The sequence below is a fragment of the Piliocolobus tephrosceles genome, chromosome X, assembly GCF_002776525.5.
Source record: "Piliocolobus tephrosceles isolate RC106 chromosome X, ASM277652v3, whole genome shotgun sequence".
Classification (NCBI taxonomy): Eukaryota; Metazoa; Chordata; class Mammalia; order Primates; family Cercopithecidae; genus Piliocolobus; species Piliocolobus tephrosceles.
The window spans coordinates 83,797,550-83,815,136 of NC_045455.1; the positions used below are offsets into that span (position 1 = coordinate 83,797,550).

At 40.2% G+C, this 17,587-nt stretch overlaps 1 protein-coding gene across 2 annotated transcripts in view; it reads right to left on the reverse strand.

Moving 5' to 3' along the window:
- BRCA2 (BRCA2 DNA repair associated) overlaps window positions 1-15,097 on the reverse strand; it is an 88,920-nt gene extending 73,823 nt beyond the window's left edge. For both annotated transcript variants that reach the window (XM_023208782.1, XM_023208781.1), the window contains exons 1-8: window positions 14,915-15,097; window positions 14,057-14,162; window positions 11,270-11,518; window positions 4,856-4,964; window positions 3,886-3,935; window positions 3,755-3,795; window positions 3,424-3,538; window positions 548-597 (exon numbers count right to left, since the gene is read on the reverse strand). In XM_023208782.1, coding sequence (XP_023064550.1) covers window positions 548-597; window positions 3,424-3,538; window positions 3,755-3,795; window positions 3,886-3,935; window positions 4,856-4,964; window positions 11,270-11,518; window positions 14,057-14,123 — 681 coding nt within the window. In that variant the 5' untranslated portion in view covers window positions 14,124-14,162; window positions 14,915-15,097. The remainder of the gene's footprint in view (window positions 1-547; window positions 598-3,423; window positions 3,539-3,754; window positions 3,796-3,885; window positions 3,936-4,855; window positions 4,965-11,269; window positions 11,519-14,056; window positions 14,163-14,914) is intronic.
- Between the last annotated feature and the right edge of the window lie 2,490 nt (window positions 15,098-17,587).

The window sequence follows — 17,587 nt, forward strand, 5'->3', positions numbered from 1 at the left end:
TTTTTTTTATTTTTAATTTTTTTGTTGAGACGGAGTCTCGCTCTATCACCCAGGCTGGAGTGCAGTGGCCGGATCTCAGCTCACTGCAAGCTCCGCCTACCGGGTTCCCGCCATTCTCCTGCCTCAGCCTCCTGAGTAGCTGGGACTACAGGCGCCCGCCACCTCGCCCGGCTAGATTTTTTTTTTTAGTAGAGACGGGGTTTCACCGTGTTAGCCCAGGATGGTCTCGATCTCCTGACCTCGTGATCCGCCCGTATAGGGTTCAGTACTATCTAAGGTTTCAGGCATTCACTGGGGGATATTGGAATATATACCCCATGAATAAGACGGGACTACTGTATATATTGTATATATGCAACTTAAATAGAGAGACAGCAGAGTTTCACAGAAAGGTAAAATCACATATAGGATCAGGTTTAGAGACTTTCTCAAAGGCTTAGATAAATTACAGATTAGGAAATTAAAAATGTAAGATAAATAATTTAACAAGGCATTCCAAAATTGTTAGCAGTGTCAAAAGTCTAATCAATTTGTCATATTTACTTACAGCAGTAGTATCATGAGGAATTAGAGTTTCAGATGCTTCCTCATTTCTGACTGCAAGATAAAAATTCATGTGTATTGTATATTATCACTAGAATGCAAAAACTCATTTTTTGTCAGACATAAAAAAGCACATCTACTATTTGATTACGTGACACATTTGAAACAAAATGAATTGATTCAAGTACTCAAGTATAGTAACTAGAAAGGTCAATCAACACAGTGAATAAACTCTACTTCCTTCCTTTTTACTACTCACAAGGTGGTAAGATATGGCTTAGTGATCATTACTTTATGGTAATACTGTCCACAATGAGTTGGAAAATCAGATGATGCTGTTAGGTTATGACTTAAAAGCTAAAGCTTGGAGACTTTAGCATTCATTTCTATATTACAGCCTAAAGGCATACTGTATGTTAAACACGTCTTTTCAAAATGATTTTATCCATATTATTTCATCTAAGCAACAGAATAGGGTTAATTTACTCCCAGCTAAAGAGGAATCAAAATAGAATGTTATTTTGACAGAATAAACAAAATATAATACTGGTTTGGGAATAAATTAAGCTCGGGCTTTGAGTACAACCTAGTTAATATATACATACACACACACACACACACACTTTATGACTGCACACACACGGGCACACAACGGTTAAGTAAAAACATTTTACAAAACAAACTTTACTGTGTGTAGGACTTCTGGATAAAATACAGGACATTTCATTAAATTTGAATTTCAGATAAACGACGAATAATTTTTTAGTGTTAAGTATGTCTCAAAATTATTCGCTGTTAATCTGAAGTCTAAATTTAACTAGGTATACCGTATTTCTTATTTTCTAAACCCTAACTACATGATGTACTCAGAATTTTCATTACATTTAAAAAGAGCAGATATGACTCACAAAATAAGTTTCACAAGTATTAATAGGTCATAATCTGCAAATTGAGAAACAATGATCTGACCCAGTATCTTCTTAGAAAAAAAAATGTGGCTGAGACGGGCGGATCACTTGAGGTCAGGAGTTCAAGACCACACTGGCCAACCCGGTGAAACCCCCTCTCCACTAAAAACACAAAAATTAGTTGGGTGTGGTGGTGGGTGCCTGTAATCCCAGCTACTCATGAGTCTGAGGCACGAAAACTGCTTGAACCCGGAAGGCAGAGGTTGCAGTGAGCCGAGATGTCACCACTGAACTCCAGCTTGAGCAACAGAGCGAGACTCCGCCTCAAAACAAAAAAAAAAAAAAAAAAGAAAAACAATGCTAATGAATACTTACTTTTTTTCCCATTATTATTCAATCTTTCATCCTTTGCCTATAAACTGTGATGCGTTTGTTTAGATGAACTTCCAAATACTTGTTTGTACTATAATCATATTTATTTACAGATATTTATTTAAACTTACATGTTTATTATCGCATAAAAATAAAAAAGAATGGTCACGGGTGGGTGTGGTGGCTGCTTGAGCTCAGGAATTTGAGACAAGTGTGGGCAACACGGCAGGAACCACCTTTACAAAAAATACAAAAAAAATTAGCCAGGACTGGTAGTACACTGGTGGCATGGTACCTGTAGTCCCAGTTACTTGGAAGGCTAAGAGGTAGAAAGATTAATTGAGCCTGGGAAGTTGAGGCTGCAGTGAACTGCGACTATGCCACTGCACTGCAGCCTGGGCAACACAGAAGAACCTTGTCTCAATTAAAAAAAAAAAAGTCACAACTTTTCAAATACTAAGTCATGATTAGCCAAATCTCAGCTACTCCGAGATTTGTAAGTAGTTTTATAACAGGAAGTTTTTTTTTTTTTGGGGGGGGGGCCGGAGTCTCGCTCTGTCGCATAGGCTGGAGTGCAGTGGTGTGATCTCAGATCACTACAAGTTCCACCTCCCGGGTTCACACCATCCTCCTGCCTCAGCCTCCTGAGTAGCTGGGACTACAGGTGTCTGCCACCACGCCCAGCTAATTTTTTCTATTTTTAGTAGAGACGGGGTTTCACCATGTTAGCCAGGATGGTCTCGATCTCCTGACCTCGTGATCCTCCCGTCTCAGCCTCCCCGTCACCCAGGCTGCAGTGCAGTGGCACAATCTCGGCTCACCGCAACCTCTGTCTCCCAGGTTCAAGCGATTCTCATGCCTCAGCCCCCAAGTAGCTGGGATTATGGGTGTGTGTTCTACCACGTCTGGCTAATTTTTATATTTTTAGTAGAGACAGGGTTTCACCACGTTGTACAGGCTGGTCTCAAACTCCTGGCCTCAGGTGATCTGCCCTTCTCAGCCTCCCAAAGTGTTCATATCACAGGCGTGAGCCACTGCAACCAGCCTACAATAGGAAATATTTCTAGATCCTAGTAACAGAAACTATGGTGAGACTACAAATAGTTTACAGTTTAATGAATGGATAAATTAAATATTGCAGTTTATCACATAGTTGTGTAATTTACACTTGTGGAATTCAAGACCTCAACTCAGTACTACTGGCAATACAGACCTTAGAACACATTTAAGTAGAGAAAACAAAAGCTTATTTAATGCTGCTTTAATGCCCTAATTACCACAATCATCTGTAAAAAAAAAAAATTCAGTCACACCAAATACTGCCTCTTAAATGCTTGTATGGACCAGTAAAGGAATATGTGTAAGCTAGTCTACACTAATCACATCGTACTAAAACACAATGCTTGACCCCAGTGCACAGACTACCACTTAATGTGTTTGCATTTATCCCAATCTACACTTAATAGAATAAAATTATTGTCAACTGCTAACACACTTATCAAAGACATTATCTAATATTTTCTTTTTAACAGAAGTATTAGAGATGACAATTATCAACCTTATCTGCTCTTTCTTGTAAATATACATTTGCTATTATTACCTATGAGCACAGTAGAACTAAGGGTGGGTGGTGTAGCTAAAGAACTTGACCAAGACATATCAGGATCCACCTCAGCTCCCAGACTTTCAGAAATATGTTTTGGAGTCTGACGACCCTGGGAAGAAATAAAAGAGTTTATTTTTTTACAGAAATGCCCTGATCATTAAGGGTATTATTTTTTCATTCACTTTTTATTTCACTTATCGTTTACTGAATGCCTATATGAGGAAGAATGCTAGGTACAGATTTGTAAGTCTCAGGGGAAAGGTATAACGCTATTGTCAAATTCTCAATTACTAAGTCATAAAAATAAACCAGGTAGAATATTTACCTTCACAAACTTTGGTGTATGAAACAAACTCCCACATACCACTGGGGGTAAAAAAGGGGAAAATTGTTAAGTTTTAATTTTATTAACATTTCTAGTATTCTAAGAATAAAAAGCATTGTTTTTAATCATACCTGACTTATCTCTTTGTGGTGTTACACGCGTACACTGTAGAACAACAGGACTAAAATAAAACAAAGCAAATTCCTTAGGTTATTTAAAAAAAAACCGTCAAAAACTAGTTTATCTTATTTTTAAAAGAAGATTCTCATTCATATGAATTGTTGGAACAGTACTTTTAGATATTTTATATTAGTTTTTAAAAAGTAAATCTCTCATGAAGCATTAAGTAATCACCAAGTGATGTTTAAAATGCCAACATATATATACTCACAAATTTCAGCTGCTGGAAACTGTATATTTTAAACTCAAAACTTTGGTAAAGTAGGCCGGGCACAATGGCTCACGCCTGTAATCCCAGCACTTTCAGAGGCCAAGGTGGGTGGATCATGAGGTCAGGAGATCGAGATCATCCTGGCTAACATGGTGAAATCCCATCTCTACTAAAAACACAAAAAATTAGCCAGGCGTGGTGGCGGGCGCCTGTGGTCCCAGCTACTCAGGAGGCTGAGGCAGGAGAATGATGTGAACCCGGGAGGCGGAGCTTGCAGTGAGCAGAGACTGTGCCACTGCACTCCAGCCTGGGTGACAGAGACAGACTCTGTCTGGGAAAAAAAAAAAAAAAAATTGTAAAGTAAATCATATTCTCTCCAAAGATGAAAAGTGCACAATTTATTTTAAATTGATGAAATTCAAGGACTGACTTACTGCTTTTCACAACTGTTATTTTTGTTACTTAAAAAAAAACCACAGAATATACAGAAAACCAGCCAATTCAACATCACAAGAACAACAACTTGCATGTTTCTAACATAAAAAGTATTCTATTAAAGGACTCAACGTAAAAGATTATTTTAAAATATAAGATCTTCCACCAGGCTCTTAGCCAAAATATTAGCATAAAAATCAGATTCATCTTCATAAAACAAATATATGTAGGGAAATGTTACGTTTAAATATTTTAATATAATCGCCTCATCATACCTTTCACTAAGACAGGAATTTAGAAGCGGACAGGTCACATCATCTGCTTGATGCATTTCAGCTTTCACTGTGCGAAGACTTTTATGTCTACTACTGGCAACATTCCTTCCTGAAACAGTACAACATTTCAGTGAGAATGTATATACTCTGGATTATAAATTTTCATTCTTTGGAAGTGTTTAAAAACAAAAAGTCTCATCTATACTGGGAAGAAGAATGTACAGGGAGTTGTCAGAAGAGGTTTTTCTGTTTGCTGATTAAACCCCAAAAAGAATGTCCCAAGCACAGTGGTTTATAATCCCAGGGCTGGCCGGGCGCAGTGGCTCACACCTGTAATCCCAGCACTTTGGGAGGCTGAGACGGGTGGATCATGTGGTCAGGAGATCGAGACCATCCGGGGTAACACGGTGAAACCCCGTCTCCACTAAAAATACAAAAAAATTAGCCAGGCATGGTGGTGGGCACCTGGAGTCCCAGCTACTTGGGAGGCTGAGGCAGGAGAATGGCATGAACCCGGGAGGCGGAGCTTGCAGTGAGCCAAGATAGCGCCACTGCACTCCAGCCTGGATGACAGAGGAAGACTCTGTCTCAAAATAATAATAATCATCATCATCATCATCATCCCAGGGCTTTCGGAGGCTGAGGTGGGAGGATTGCTTGAGGCAGGAGTTCAACACTGAGCCCAGGAGCCTGAGCTATGGTGCATGCCACTGTACTCCAGCCTGGGAAAAAAGCAACATCTCATCTCTTTAAACAAAAAAAGAAAGAAAGAGAAAAAAGGAATAAGGGAAAAGACATTTACTGAAAGCCTACCAACGTACCAGATCTGACCACATCACTTCTGCTAAAAACCTTTCAAGATCTTACTTTTCAAGATTAAGTCAAACTCCATAGTATCAAGGCCTTTCACAATTTACTTATTTTCTTCATTTTAAATTTTTGTAGGTACATAAGAAATACATATATTTATGTGACAATTTACTTCTTAATTTTTATGATGCCATTCTTTTACAGTCTTTTTATCCATACCCAACCATGTGCATATCCTGAAAGAATGTTTTCTTTAATCTCTAGGACTTTGTACAAGCTGTTTCCCCTTCTTTGTTTCTCTTGACCTAGAACAACTCTTTCAGGCTTCCATTTAGAAACTACCTCCTCCAGAAAGCTTTAGTGATCCCTAAGGTAAGATTAACTGTTTGCCCCTCCTACGTGTTCCCTGAAGAGTTTATCATACACTGTTCTTTTCCCCTCTATTAGGCTGTGAGCAATCTGAGGCAGAGATTTTGTCATTTATCACTGTATCCCTAGCAACTAAAAAATGTCTGGTATATTAGTCACTCCTGAAATATTGACTGGAAGAATAAATTTGATATAATTAGACAAAAGTGAGCTGCAGACAGTAATACATAATTTCTATTCTTATTGAACACATCTATTTTCTAAGAAAATAATGTTCAGAGTTTCTAAAGCTATAGGTGAAATCCAATTTACAGTTTTTCAATATTTCTATTTTCTGTATTAAAGTACATTATATTTGACTCTCCAGGGTATTAAGTACTCATACGCTTCCAATAGTTGAAGGTAACTACAAATTTGGCACCTGAGGTACTTATTATTACTCTTAGAAAATAGTTGCTTTGGTTGGTCCTATAATCTCTAACTTAGCTTTTGAGAAAAGTAAGCTCTATCAATGTTACTAAAGTGAAGACCAAATATAAAACTATTTGTAGCAGCATAAATGTCTCATTATATTCTCATTTTTCAAGTTAACATGGACTAGACATAATCATTAATAAAGCAAATGTATGTGTAATTTAAAAACCCCACTTTAACAAAATATCACACGTCCTTTTCTAATGAGATTTTTAAAGATACTAAAAAGTAGCTAATTCTTGAAAGAAAATTGACTTTAAAAAATAAAACAAACAATGAGATACCACTACACACTTATTAGAATGGCTAGAATTCAAAACACTGACACACCAAATGCTGGTGAGTATGTGAGCAACAAGAACTCTCATTTACTGCTGGTGGGAATATAAAATGGAACAGCTACTTCGGAAGACAGCTTGTAGTTTCTTGTAAAACTAAACATACTCTTACTATATGACCCCACAATCGTGCTCTTTGGTGTGAACCAAAATGAGGTGAAAATATGTTCACACAAAAACCTGTTTGTGAATATTTATACCAGCATAATTCATAATTGCCAAAATTTGGAAGCAGCCAAGATGTCCTTCAATAGATGAATGGATAAACAAGCTGTGGTACATCAATACGATGGAGTATTATTCAGCATGAAATCATTAAAAGATATGGAAGAACTTAAACACATATTGCTGTTGGGAACAGGCCCCCAAATCTGGCCATAAACTGGCCATAAACAAAATCTCTGCAGCACTGTGACATGTTCCTGATGGCCATGACACCTATCCTGGAAGGTTGTGCGTTTACTGGAATGAGGGCAAGGAACACCTGGCCCACCCAGGGCGGAAAACCGCTAAAGGCATTCTTTTTTTTTTTTTTTTTTTTTTTTTTTTGAGACGGAGTCTTGCTCTGTTGCCTGGGCTGGAGTGCAGTGGCCGGATCTCAGCTCACTGCAAGCTCCACCTCCCGGGTTTACGCCATTCTCCTGCCTCAGCCTCCCGAGTAGCTGGGACTACAGGCACCAGCCACCTTGCCCGGCTAGCTTTTTGTATTTTTTAGTAGAGACGGGGTTTCACCGTGTTAGCCAGGATGGTCTCGAACTCCTGACCTCGTGATCCGCCCGTCTCGGCCTCCCAAAGTGCTGGGATTACAGGCTTGAGCCAACGCGCCCGGCTAAAGGCATTCTTAAACCACGAACAATGGCATGAAAGATCTGTGCCTTAAGGACACGCTCCTGCTGCAGATAACTAGCCAGACTCATCCTTTTACTTCGGCCCATCCCTTTATTTCCCCTAAGGAATACTTTTAGTTAATCTATAATCTACAGAAACAATGCTTATCACTGGCTTGCAGTCAATAAATGTGTAGGCAAACCTGTGTTCAGGTTCTCAGTTCTGAAGGCTGCTGAGACCCCTGACTTCCCACTCCACACTGCTATGTTTCTGTGCGTGTGTCTTTAATTCCTCTAGCGCCGCTGAGTTAGCGTCTCTACAATGGAGCCGGTCTCAGCATATTGCTAAGTGAAAGAAGCCAGTCTGAAAATGCTATATTCTGTATGACTCCAACTACATGACATTCTGGAAAAGGCAAAACTACACAGACAGTAAAAAGATCAGTGGCTGCCAGGGGCTCAGGAGGAAGGATGGGTGAGCAAGTGGAACTCAAGAGATTTTTAGGGCAGCAAAACTATTCAGCATAATGCCATAATGGTAGATACATGACATTATACATTTGTCAAAATCCATGGAACCATACAAAGGGTGAACTCTAATGTCAACTAAGGAGTTCAGTTAATAATACCACATCCATTTCAGTTCAACAATGAAAAGAAACTCTGCTATTAAAAAAAAAAGTTAAAAAAATGAACTAGGTGAAAAAAAAAGTTAATTACCAAATAAACATTTCACAAATAACCTGAAGATCTCATTAATAAGCTGAAGAATGGTAAGAGAAATGCATATGATTTAATGCAAAACGAAGGGCTGCTGAGAGGCAGAAACAGCGTAATTCCTCATAGAACTTCAGGAATAATTTTTTAAAAAATAATACATTACATGTCAGAACTGAACAAAGCCGGTTGAAAAGCACAGTTTAAGTCCATTACTCTTACTTTTCAATACCGAATCTAAAGTAAATTTAAAAGCAAAAGGTCTCAAGAGACTAGTCAGCAGATTTATGTATTATAGCCTTCAAAGAGTTAACTCCTTTGCAGTGAGTTGAGAGTGGCCTTATTAATTCCTTACTACCTTCCTTGGTTATAGATCAATTCTAGCAGGTTATGATTAAAACATCAGCCATTTGACCTTAGGTATATCTTTCAAGATTCAGCAAAAACTGCTTCATGGAGCTTTTTCCGACCAACTAGAGAGATGGCTGCTCACTTTTCATGCACTTAGTACATGCTCTTATATCACACTAGTGTATTTATTTTTACGGAGGCAACCAAGATGTGCTTACAAGACTGAGTACTTAGATGTGTTTACAAGACATGCTTACAAGACTGAGTACTCAGAGGTCAAAGGACATCTTACTCACAATTTGTATCCTTAATGCTGAGCAGGTTGCCAGGCACAAGTAAGCACTAAGTATTTGTTGAATGGATGACTCCCTTATCCATTTCTATGACTGTTACTACTGTGTTCTAACTATGCTTTGCCCTGTCATTTTTTCCTGTTTTTGAATCCTCCATATCTAGACTACTGTAGAGTCCTATAGTTTTTTTTTTTTTTTTAAAACTGAGTCTCGCTCTGTCGCCCAGGCTGGAGCGCAATGGCGTGATCTCGGCTCACTGCAAGCTCTGCCTCCTGGGTTCACGTCATTCTCCTGCCTCAGCCTCCCGAGTAGCTGGGACTACAGGCGCCCGCCACCACACCCGGCTAATGTTTTGTATTTTTAGTAGAGACGGGGTTTCATCCTGTTAGCCAGGATGCTCTTGATCTGCTGACCTCGTGATCCGCCCGCCTCGGCCTCCCAAAGTGCTGGGATTACAGGCGTGAGCCACCGCGCCCAGCCGTCCCATAGTTTTATCTCCCACATCTACGTTCACTGTTATTACTGTAATTCAGACACTTGTCTCTATCACCTAGACCTTACACATCCCCTAACTGATCTTCCTACCTCCAGCCTTTCTTTTCTATAGGGATCATTCAGGTAGTTTAAAATGTAGACTCATGGGCATCATTTCCAGAAATCACAAATCAAGAGATTCAGAGTGGGGCCTGGAATCTGCCCTTTCAATGAGCACTCTAGAAGATTCTAATGGCACAGGCATGACATTTTGAAAAAGGTTATCTCCAAAGACTGCTGTTTTATCATTAGGCTTTCTAAAGCAAATAATACTAATACTCTGCAAATGTTTACTGAATCCTATGTATACCATTTGGTATCCAATAACATACATGAAAATATTTGCCCATTACCTATATTCTCTTTGTATATGCACTCCCTATTGCCATGAATTTCTTTCAAAGCATTGCTTATGTATGTCTCCTTCACTAGAAGCTCAATGAGAGCAGACAGGAAGTATTTCTCAGAAGCAGAAATGAGCCAAAACCGGAAAGATGAGCACGCAAATTAGCTAGACAAAAAATAGGGAAGAAAGTAAATTGTGGATAGAGGTAACAATATGTATAAAGAGCCAGAGAGCATGGTGGTTTTGGAAACGAAAAGAAATTCAGTAGGAATGAATGGTAAATGAAGATAGGTGAGGGGATGAATATGGCAAGCTGAGCCAAGAGTGTAAATCAGGGGCCTCATCACAAAGGAACTTGAAAGTCGTATCAAGTTTAGATTTTGCTATAAGGACAAAGGGAGGTGATCAAAGGTTTGACACAATAAGTAGCATGATCAAATTTGCATGTGATTTCTCTGCTCAACAACCAACCAAATAAATTCAATTTCTTTAGCTTGGCATTCAATGCCTGTCTTTAGTCTGTCTTTTTGCCTTGTCTATTGGTCCCTTTCAGACACAAAACCACCAAAGCCAGCCTAAATTACTGCTATTTCCTGAACAAACTACATATTCTTCCTCATGTTGTTCCCTCTGCCTAGAACATTATCACTCTACCACATCTTCAAATTTCTTAATCTCACCTATCCTTCAAGGTTCAGCTCAAAGGAGTAATTGCCTAACTCTGCCCAATACTATTTGCTTTTTCTTCTCAACTATCATTATACTTTTTTATATTTTTCTCTTGGTACATACTACATTCAACCTTACACTATACTTTATCTGTGTACTCTTTACTCCCCTTACTACAGATTAATACTCTGAAGGAAAGGGAAAGCTCATTACTTATGTCAAGTAGGTAATAATCATTTGAATGACTGCGTGTACACTCTTATCACATAATTGCTTAGAAACATGCAGCACCTATGCCAGGGAAACTCCTCCCAAATCATGATACTTACAGGATATTGGTAAAATAATCTCTGTCCTCTCTGATAGCCTGAAGAAATATAGTTTAATTAACAGCAAAACAAGTCCTAGGTTTTTTTGACATAAGAAAGACATAATTCAGCAAATCTCAGTTGGCAAACTTATCAAAGGAGGGATGAAAAAGAACATTTACTAAGTACCTACATTAATTAATTTAATCCAAACCTATGAGACATTATTTTCATCGTCTCCATTTTTCGAGTGAGGAAAGTGAGGCCAGAGAGACTGATTTGCCCAGCATGATACAATTAATGAATGAGCTAAGATTTTAACATAGGTTTGCCTGAATTCCTATAGTTCTCCCCAGTCTACCATACCGCATTACTTACCTAAGTCTAATCTGAATGTATCTAATTCTTTTACAGGAGATTGGTACAGTGGCAGAGTCAGTCCTTGCTCTTTGAATATTATTGGAGTTGAAGCCAGCTGATTATAAGAGGGTTTCCTTTGTGGAGTTTTAAATAGGTTTGGTTCATAATTGTTGTTTTTATGTTCAGAGTCTTCTGCAGGTTCAGAATTATAGGGTGCAGCTTCTGAAGAAAGTTCTTCAAACCAATTAAGACTTATTGGTCCTAAATCTATTAAAAAAAAAAATCCCACCTTAGTTTTAACCAGTGACAGACAGACAAATTTATGACCCAGAACACTTAAAGATCGTAATAAGGAAAAAAATGCTTAAGATCTTGACTATGGACTACTTTTGTTAAGGCATATTAATTAAACAAGATCATTAATCCATTCTCTTGCGAATCTATAGAAAGGTGTAACAAGAGTTCATAAAAGTGACAAGATGGCATTTAACTATATTATTAAAAGCTGTATATATTAGCTTTTATTTTCATTTAATTAAATTTTATTTATTTTCTTATTATTCACGGTTCGGAATCAAAAACTATTCACATTAAGAATACATTCCACAGATAAAATTCAGCCGGGTGCGGTGACTCACACCTGTAATCCCAACACTTTGGGAGGCCAAGGCGGGCATATCAGGAGGTCAGGAGATGGAGACCAACCTTGCTAACACGTTGAAACTCCGTCTTTACTAAAAATACAAAAAAAATTAGCTTAGCATGGTGGTGGACGCCTGTAGTCCCAGCTACTAGGGAGGCTGAGGCAGGAGAATGGCGTGAACCCGGGAGGTGGAGCTTGCAGTGAGCCGAGATCACCTCACTGCATTCCAGCCTGGGCAACAGAACAACACTCCGTCTCAAAAAAGAAAAAAAAAAAAAAGAATACATTCCACAGATAAAATTCAAATAATTCTGAAGAGTACACAAGATGTGGCAAATCTACAGGGATGAGGAGCATGCGGACTCTCACATAACATGGGAAGTCTCTCTTAAAGGGAAATGACAAATTTGTATTATGAGCTATCCATCCTCTACCATTACAGTTCCAAACTACTTTCATAATAACACTATGGAATCATTTCCCCTTTTCATGATGCTGACATTTGTATCAACAGTGCAAAGATGATGCTGGATAAAACTGCTGGCATATTTGCATGAGTTACGACAGTGGCACCAAACTAACACTAGAGTCATTATATTCCTTAACACTGCGTGTCCTTATTAAAAAAATAATAATAATGCCAGTTTAACATAAGAATGTCCTAATGAAGCAGTAAAAATTAATCTTAAGGCTCAATGCTTCAGCACTTCCTTTAATAATCTGACAAAATAGGAAGCATACATAAAGCATTTCTGAATGCTAAAGTACAATAGCATCTAGAAAAGCACTCATGTATTGAGCTGTGATCTGAACGAGCAATTTTTTCAATGAAAAGTCATTTTTACTTGAAAGGACGGCTAAGTTATTTCAACTTAAATAATTTGGTAGACATTTTCTCACAAATCAATGAAGTGAGCTTGTTGCTGCAAGGAAATCAGAGTTTGCTGCCAATGACAAAATATGAACTTTCAAATGAAAATTAGAATTTCCAGTGGCTCATTTCTACCCAATCTTAAAAGACTTCTCTGAGATCCATGGTGATGTTAATGAATGTCACTTTTAAAATACTGTTTAATGCAATGTATTAATATCTGGAAACTTTGTATAATTCAGAATGCCACTATCTTCCAAATAATCACTGCACGATGTTGCACCATGGAAAGACCTATGGTATATTTATTAGATCTTTGAAAAATCTATGCAAAGTACAAGGAAAAATACCAAGTAACTGAAGACTATTAAAATACTCCTTTTTTCAACTATCTAGCTGTGTGAGGTTAATTTTTTTCATATACTTCTACCAAAATAACAGATTTGACTCAGATAAGTGAATCCAGCTATCTCTATTTAGCCAGACATTAAAGAGAACTGCAAAAACGTAAAATTTATTCCACTCGTTTTCAAAAAGTTTTTTTTTCCTAAGAATGTTGTGGTAACATGCAATGGGTTAGCTTTCATTATTTTTAAGTAAGTTAATAACTTTCAATTCTTGGTTTTTTTTTTTTTTAAACAGAGTCATGCTATGTGGCCAGGCTGGAGTGCAGTGACCCGATCCTGGCTCACTGCAACCTTTGCCTCAGGGGTTCAAGCGATTCTCCTGCCTCTGCCTCCTGAGTAGCTGGGATTACAGGCACGGGCCACCACGCCCAGCAAATTTTTTGTATTTTTAGTAGAGACAGGGTTTCACCATGTTGGCCAGGCTGGTCTTGAACTCCTGGCGTCAAGTGATCCGCCCACCTCGGCCTCCCAAAGTGCTGGGATTACAGGCGTGAGCCTAAATTCTTAGTTTTAAATTTCTAATATGGTAAGCTACATAAACAAAAGGACTCCGGGGGTCCTAGATCATTTTTAAGAGTATAAGGAGTACCGAAACCAAAAACTTAGACAACTTCTGCCATAAAGTCACATTAATGCTTCTGATTTATTAGTAATTCTTCCTAATGCTAGTCAAGGGGCCAGTTTCCTCTTTATCCACTAAAGGCTGTATATTTATCATCTGGTTGACCTGCAAACGATGATTATGTTGTTAACTGGATTTATGCATACATAAGGAACAGTTTATGGTTCTAAGCAAAACTGTGACGTATTGGGTTTTTAGCAAGCATTTTTTAGAAAACAATTTCTCGGTGTTATTTATAAAGTTATATAAAAATTTTCAATACCTGCTTTGTTGCAGCGTGTCTTAAAAATTTCAAAAAATGTTGGCCTCTCTTTGGATCCAATAGACATTTTTACCTACAATATTCCTCCAACGCTTGGTAAATAAGTCTACAAAACAGAAGACCAAAATGCACTTACACGGGGATGCATTCCTTAATATGTGACCGCGGTAAAAATCAGAAGCGCTGGGAAATTTGTCTGAATTCTAATTCAGTCCCAACTCCTGGAACGGTAACAGCTTACTGTGAGGTTGGGAACATTTTACAGTTGTGCGGTCCAAACAGATGCCACTAGCCACATGAAGCACTCCGAAACGTGGCTAGTGCGACTAGAGAAGAGGATTCTCATACGATTTAGTTTCAATCACGCTAAGCAGTGACGCGTAGCTAGTGGGGACAGAGGGCTCCTGTTAGAGAACAACGCCGCCTGGTAATTCCCGTCAGCATGTCTTCGGAATACATCGATTACCCGGGGCTTGAGTAAGGCAGATGCAGGATGCCCAGCAGCTGTAAACACTTCCCCCACACAGCAATATCCGTTAAAGTGATCGTGTTTCCAATTAAAGAAATTTCAGATGGCGACACCTGGGACAGCTGGGAGGGAGGTAAGCCTTTGAGCGCAAGGCGGAGCCCAAAGGCCGGGCTGGAGGCGGGAAATGGAGACCCAGGGAAGGGGCGGGGCTCGAATTTGGCAAAAACTTGCCTTCGGGACAAGGACCTTTCCCTCAGGCAAGAGTGGGGGTTGGCAAAGACAAAAGGGCAAGAGGCCGCGGCTGCGACCCGGGGCGTGAGGCGCTCCCCCGCCACGCTGGACTGGGACTGCGGAAGACGCGCCCGTCTCCACCCCCCACCACCACTAACCCGCTCCAGAGGTGCAGCTCTTTTTTGGCCGGAGTAGACTGACAAAAACCGCGCCGGTCACAAATCTGTCCCCTCAGGCTTCTCCCGGCGGCGACCCACCGCCGCAAAAGAGACCCGACGCGCAGCAGAGCCACAGCACTTCCACCTCTGCCGCCTGGTTTCAGAAGCTCGCGCCACAAGCCCGCGCTGGCCACGTGACGCGGCACGCAGCACACGCACAGCCCGGAAGTCAGGCCTGGCTGGGCGGCGCGGGTGTTTCTCAGTGTGGCGAAAGTTAATTCCTTGTCAGGCATCACAACCGTCAGTATCGGACCGAATAAAGCGGGAGCTGGAGTGTGTGTTCTCTTCTCGCTGACTCTTAAGAGTCCCAGACCACCCTGCTTGGAGGGGCCGCCCCTATGCCTACTCCAAGTCCCCCATCCCTTTCTTTTTGCTCTAGGTCATGTTTGGGTGGGCGCCTTCGGCACACGACCTGGGACCTTTGAAAGACCTTTGTTCTGACCTTAAAAGAGATGTTCTCTCAAGACCTGTTCCCTAAAGAAGGCCGATCTTACAAAAGCTTAGAGTGGTCGGTGTGTGGTTGTGGATGACTTCACTTCATGGTAGTGGGCGGGGCTGTTATTTGAAATCAGAGGATTTTAGTTACAGTAGCTGTGCTGCTATTGGGTAGCAGGTGTTCAAGACCTCCGAGCCCGTTTCCTTGCTCGAAAAATTGTGAAACCCATCTTAACTCGCTCATGAAGTGTTAGGTACCTCGCTCCGCAGGCCTTGGTAGTATCTTTTGCATTCTTTTTTTTTTTTTTTTTTTATCGAGACGGAGTTTCGCTCTTGCTGCCCACGCTGGCGTGCAATGGCGCGATCTCGGCTCACCGTAACTTCCGCTTCTCGGGATCAAGCGATTCTCCTGCCTCAGCCTCCCAAGCAGCTGGGACTACAGGCATGCGCCACCACGCCCGGCTAATTCTGTATTTTTAGTAGAGAGTGGGTTTCTCCATGTTGGTCAGGCTGGTCTCGAACTCCTGATCTCAGGTGATCCGCCTACCTCGGCCTCCCAAACCGCTGGGATTACAGGCGTGAGCCACTGCGCCCGACCCATCTTTTTCATTCTTAGGATTCGGATCACCTGTGAGATGGGAGAATCGCTTGAACCCAGGAGGTGGAGGTTGCAGTGAGCCGAGATCATGTCACTGCACTCCCGCCTGGGAGACAGAGCCGGGAGACCCCATTTCAAACAAGCAAACAAACAAAAACCCCCAAAACCATTGTTTCCTAAAAATTGTATATATTTAATGTTCATACATGATATTTTGATATATGTTCATAGTGAGATGATTACCACAGTCAAGCAATTAACATATCCATCTCTTCACAAAATTACCTTTCTTTTGTGTGCGGTGGGAGGACCTGAAATCTCTCTTTGAAAATTTCCAGTATAAAATACAGTACCATAGTCATTACACTGTAAATTAGATCTCTAGACTCATTCATTCTACCTAACTGTAACATTTTAGGCTCTGACCAGTCTCTCTCCATCCCTCCCAACTTCCTGTCCCTGGTAACCACCATTCTACTTTCTGCTTCTATATATTTGACTTTTTCAGATTCCACATATCAGTGAGTTTATGCAGTAGTGTTCTATCTGGCTTATTTCACTTAGCATAATGTCCCCCAGTTTCACCCATGTTGTTGCAAATGGCAGGATCTCCTGCTTTTGTTTGTTTGTTTGTTTTTTGAGATGGAGTCTTGTTCTCTCTGTTGTCCAGACTGGAGTGCAGTGGTGTGATCTTAGCTCACTGCAACCTTCGCCTCCCGGCTTCAGGCGATTCTCCAGCCTCAACCTCCCGAGTAGCTGGGATTACAGGAGCGTGCCACCACACCCGGCTGATTTTCGTATTTTTATTAGAGGCAGGGTTTCACCATGTTCGCCAGGTTAGTCTCGAACTCCTGACCTCAGGTGAATCCACCTGCCTTGGCCTCCTAAGCTGCTGGGATTACAGGTGAGAGCAACTGCGCCCGGCCAGGATCTCCTGTTTTAAGACTGAATAATATTCCATTGTATAAATACGTGCCACAATTTCTCTATCCATTCATCTGTTAACAGACACTTAGGTTGTTTCCATAACTTGGCTAATGTGGGTAATGCTACAACAAACAAGGAAGTGAAGATATCTCTTCAGGATATTGATTTCATTTCCTTTGGGTAAATACCCAGTGGTGGGATTGCTGGATTATCTGGTACTTCTATTTACTTTTTTTATGGAACCTCCATACTGTTGTCCATAATGGCTGTACCTTAAAATATTACCTAATATTACCACATTACCTTACAAAGGATCTTTAGAATGGTCACTACAGGAATATATGAATTAATCATTAATTAAAGCAAATGTGTGAATAAGCTGGAAATGAAAAACAGCTTTGAAAAAAAGATTCCCTGAGCAGTGAATTGAAGAGGTAGGGAAAAGCAATTGGGTAGGAATCAGGTGGCAATTAGACATCTGTAGCTAGAGCTTCTCTTTCTCAATCAGGGTAATAGGCGGCAGCTCCCATTAGAATCTGAAATAAATGGAGAAGCCAGGAATGAATCTGAACCAACCTAATTAGGAGAAAGAAGGGGCGGATGAAGGAGGAAGGCAAAATAAGGACACAAACAAACTGGCTAGGGTATTAGGC